The sequence below is a fragment of the Gasterosteus aculeatus genome, chromosome 2 (assembly GCF_964276395.1).
Source record: "Gasterosteus aculeatus chromosome 2, fGasAcu3.hap1.1, whole genome shotgun sequence".
Lineage (NCBI taxonomy): Eukaryota > Metazoa > Chordata > Actinopteri > Perciformes > Gasterosteidae > Gasterosteus > Gasterosteus aculeatus.
In genome coordinates, this window is record NC_135689.1 from 13,383,435 (window position 1) to 13,388,114 (window position 4,680).

Sequence of the window (4,680 nt, forward strand, 5' to 3'; positions counted from 1 at the left end):
TGTTCTTAAAACGGATGGTAATGTGTGAATGTGTGAACAAAATCCTCATGAAGTTTTGTTTTTTTCAGTTTTCTTTCTGCAGTTTGCTTGTTATACAGTATATACATGCTGAGGTAGCATTTAGCTGAAAGCCCCTGGCATGACTGTAGATTCTAACGCAGCAGGAGTCTATGCTGTATAGTTCATTTCAAGATTCCTGAAGCCATGAGCAAAAAACACAAAATAAAATACAGTACAACAAAAGAGGGATGTATTAAAATAACTGTCTGCATTTCTACAAAAATAGAATTAAATAAAGTCCTGAACCTGATTTCCTGTCCTCCATACACCAGACAAACATTTACCTGTAGATTGTTCTGGTATAATTCAGAATGACACCTAGGAAGTACTCTTGCGTGTTTTTGTGGGATTGGAAAATTATGATGTAGCATTTTGGCAAGAAATAGAACAACAGAAAGGAGTAGACACTTAAGAGTATTGCCAGGGCTTCAAATGTAGCGATGTTGTTTTTAAAAAAGGTGTATATACTGGCATAGTTGATCAATATGAGGAGCAGGCAAAAGGTTATTGCTTTGGCTTCATTGTAATTTTTAGGAAGGTCTTTGCCCATGTACGAGAAAATAAAGCAAAGGAAGCACAGAGACACAAGTAAAACCACAGGACCAACGTATCCTTTGATATTCATCTCACAAACAAGGATGGTTTTGTCTGGGTACCAAGAGGTTTCATTGTGGGGCTTTGGAGGTGCAAACATATTGCCAAAAAGAAGTAAGAGTGCCTGAGTAACAAATGCCAGCGTGATGAACAGCCACTGTCCATGATACTTTATCCACACACTGTGGAGCTTTGGGAACTTGGCAGCCATTTTGAAAATGAAAACAATTTGAAAAGATCGCACCACAAAACATGCTAGACAAACGGTGTAAAACAAGCGAAATGGTAAGAGCCTCATGACACAAGAGGAAGCAGTGGGCTTATCAAAGTAAAAGAACACACTGACATTAGACAGACACAGGCAGCCCAAATTGAGGAAGCACATCGGCCCCCCTGCAGATCTGACGACAGGTGTGTTGTAGTTGATGGCAAAGAGAACGGACATGGCTACTGTGAGGACCACATAGGAACAGGCTCCCACCATGATCAGTATGGCACCAATGTCTGTGAATGGGACGAACTCCAACTCCCGCAGATTACATGATGTGCTTCCTGCTGCAGACCATTCTGTGTCCTTACAGTTGATGCACTCGTAGGGATTCCCTGTTCAACACCAGAGAAGGACAGATTGCAATTATAGTCAAGGTCACTTTTGAATGGTCCTCTGTGGCTGAAGGAAGACGAGTTCAGGAATCTGGTTGAATGGCGAGGGTCTGTGTGGACATCCGAGCACCTCCAACCGGTTGTGCCTCGAGGCCACCGTACTACAAGTGGTAGCTCAGAGATGTGCTCTGCATATGTCGGATGTTCACGTACAGCTGAAGTCATGAAACTCCTGACCCTCAGTGTTGCAACAATTATGAATAGCTCAATCAAGGCTGCAGCCTCACTTTCTCTATGCAATTCTGTCTGCCACCAGGCACTCTTCTGTGGAAATGAAGGCTTGCTCCCGTTAGCAGTTATCCATTGACAAGTATCTATTGTGCGTTTGATCATCTCATTTTAACAGTGGTGAAAGTTACAAGTTATGACCTAGACAGTTGAAAGCTGCAAACTCTAGGCTCCAGTTATTTCACAAAAACAATCAATAGAATATGTATTTTTGACCTGATGTATCATACCAACCTCTTGGGTTGAAAAAAAATGTAATCTAAAAAAAAAAAGAGCATGGATTGAATGACACGTTGCTCACATGTTGCTTCTGTCTTGCTTCCAATGGGGAATCACAGTCAGCCATAAACAAGTTTAAAAGTAATGTACCTGTTTTGTTGAAATAAGTGCCATTCGGACAGATTTCACATTTGAAACAGCATCTGTGGATTCCATCTGGCTTTTTTTTAAATCCTTCATCACATTCTTGGGAACACCGTGAAGTAGGCACCTGTACAAGACAATTATTTACAACCCCAGTGAGGACGAGTGCAATGTTACACAGTAAGGGGTGCAGGCAAATTACAGTGTGTAGACCCATGAAGCATTTAAATTCTTAACAGGGTTTCTCACATGAAATCAACATTAAACACAACATCTGGATCCCCCTGCAAACGACTCCATGCACAAACCACTGTTGGTTAATGTTCAGCATTATTACTAAATAAATGTGCACATGGACACTCATCCACACATACACATCCCTGCAGAAGCTGGAAAATAAAACAGTATAAAGTATTTTTGTGGAGAAAAACAACTTACTTCCTTTGTCTTCCACTGAATTTTGCTGTTGTCGATGAAGAAATACAAGTTTGGGTAAAAGTTATGAAAGCCAATCTCCTGTGCGTCACCGCTTTGGTTCCAGAAAACTATAGAATAGGATCCGTAGTTGGGATCACCATTCTCATCAAATGTGACACTTTGATTTAAAAGTATAAATTTGGACTTCTTCAGCTCTGCTAGAACCTGATGTGGACACACAAGTTTAGAGAACCTTTTGTTTATAACACTCTGGATTAGGTGATGTTTTAAAAGAGACACGTAAAATACATTTACATCAAACAGAGTAAGCGACTAATTGATCATATTATGTTTATACTCACCATGTATGGGTACGCTGTAATACTCCTGTTACATCTGCCTGAGTCACATTGCAAGGTATTGTGTAAGGCATGGGCGATGGCATGTACAGCAGCATAAACAGGAAAATTAAAAGATGGATCCACATTGAGGATTTCTTCTGGTTTCAGGCTGCTGCAGTTGCAAACCTGATTGCAAAACATACTTTGTTCTGCATTTTCACAGTGAGTCTGGCCTTTGGAATGATGGATAAAATCACTGAAACCAGGTATTGTAACTTTTGGTTCAGAGACCCCAAGTATCGTCCCAATATTATGTATTCCTTTCTCTTTGGGGAGCTCCTTGTTTAAGGACCATGCATCTCCTGCTATCCACACCTTGTTGGTGACGTTCTGTTGTATTGCTGATTTAATGAGAGCTTCAGCAGTCCATTCAGGAGCAAAAACAATAATCGCATTTATTTGATGTGCCTCTATCTGTCTGAATACTTGGGAATAATTTGTATGTTGATCAAGGCCTTTGGTGTATCCCAGGCAAATCTCAGTGCCATCAATTTTCTTTATGAATAATTCCCGGCCATCGTTTCCATAATCATCATCAATGTGAAGGAATGCGACCCAGCTCCAGTTGAAGTGTTGAATAATATTAACAATCACTTCTATAACGTCTTTATTGGGATGAACTGTTCGTAGGAAAGAGGGGAAATTCTGTTTTCTTGAGAATACCGAACTTGCCGCTCCGTAACTGACCTGTCAAAAAAGAATAATGTACAGTGACAAATTCTCAAATCTAACATTAAAACTCACTTTAATAGATTCAAGCAAAAATACTTTAGGGGTAATAAATACTCATTATTTTAGTGTTTACATGTATAATCTCTTTGCATTTTGTTAAATGAATGATAAAATCTTTGTATCACTGAATGTATTTGGATGATTTACCATCGGAATGAGATCCATCATGAACAGCGGGGCGACAGTCAGTGCCTGAGTGCTCGTGTGAGTGCCGACCACAGCCATGACTTTGGACAGATTCTTGGGTGGTTCAGCCCAAGGTTGGATCAAGCCATCAACTGAGAGAAGTTTCAAGATGCCTGGAAAACTGTGTATATCTGAGCAGTGGTCAAATATCTCATATCCGAGAGACACATTTGGCAGGAGGTCGGTGGAGTTATTGATTTCCTCTACAGAGAATCTCATCAACTGAAACCTCCGATAACTTGAATGAATGAAGGGTTTACTGCAGATAGAGGAAGGAAAGTAAGAGAATGTGGGAATTAGTCTCACTATTTACTGCCTGAGCCAACATCTGAAACAAGATTGGAATGAAGCATGGACTAAGGTCAAAAATGAAGATTTGTAACTGTTACGAGCTATATCCCCTGACCTGAAGCAAGGAAATGTTTGATCTCTATTAACATCAGGATTTTATTATTTTCAACCCTAGAAGATTTTCATTGAGACTTTGTAAGACTCACCTGGAGCAGTTGATGGCTTCTGGTCGGTCTTGTACAACAGGAGAACTATCATGGTGAATGTCAAAAAGTCCAGCCAACAAATAATCTCCTTCCAGGTGAAACTCTGAGCCTTGGACGGTGCATTGAGCCGATTCATGTAGAAAAGACTCCAGGAGAAGCAGAGAAATAAAGAAGGGTTTCATTGTGCTGGTGAAACTACCGTTCACCATTCCGATGTGAAACATGAAATAGGAGCGCATCTCAAAAATACCAAATGCAGAAGAATACACAAATCAGTATGCAAAAATCATCTGAGATGTCTATGATACAGTGTAAATTACAAATTTGCCTCAGAGGGCTTTACAGTCTGTACACATGCGACATCCTCTATTCTGAAACCCTCACATTGTCACAGGAAAAAACAAAAAACGAAAACCCTTCCATGGGGAAAAATGGACAGAAACCTGCAGAAAGTTGCAGGTGATTGGACACAGGTGGAAACAATCACAGGGGATGACAGGACAAGGCAGGAAGTGAAGCTACCAAGGGAGACAAGAGGC

The 4,680-nt window shown here is 40.5% G+C and overlaps 1 protein-coding gene across 4 annotated transcripts; it reads right to left on the reverse strand.

Annotated features, from left to right (window-relative positions):
• Positions 1–206: 206 nt before the first annotated feature.
• On the reverse strand, positions 207–4,381 carry LOC120828684 (taste receptor type 1 member 2). 4 transcript variants are annotated; one of them, XM_040192180.2, is made up of 6 exons: positions 4,142–4,381; positions 3,606–3,903; positions 2,688–3,413; positions 2,347–2,550; positions 1,915–2,035; positions 207–1,257 (listed from the first exon to the last, which is right to left on the reverse strand). In XM_040192180.2, exons 1-6 carry the CDS (start codon positions 4,378–4,380, stop codon positions 341–343), a joined length of 2,505 nt encoding a protein of 834 aa, XP_040048114.2. In that variant the 5' UTR covers position 4,381; the 3' UTR covers positions 207–340. The 4 variants fall into 4 exon arrangements, with proteins under 4 accessions (XP_040048114.2, XP_077939975.1, XP_077939980.1 ...); XM_078083849.1 differs by having other exon boundaries at positions 846–1,257; positions 2,347–2,453; positions 4,142–4,380; XM_078083854.1 differs by lacking the exon at positions 1,915–2,035 and having other exon boundaries at positions 992–1,257.
• Positions 4,382–4,680: the final 299 nt, after the last annotated feature.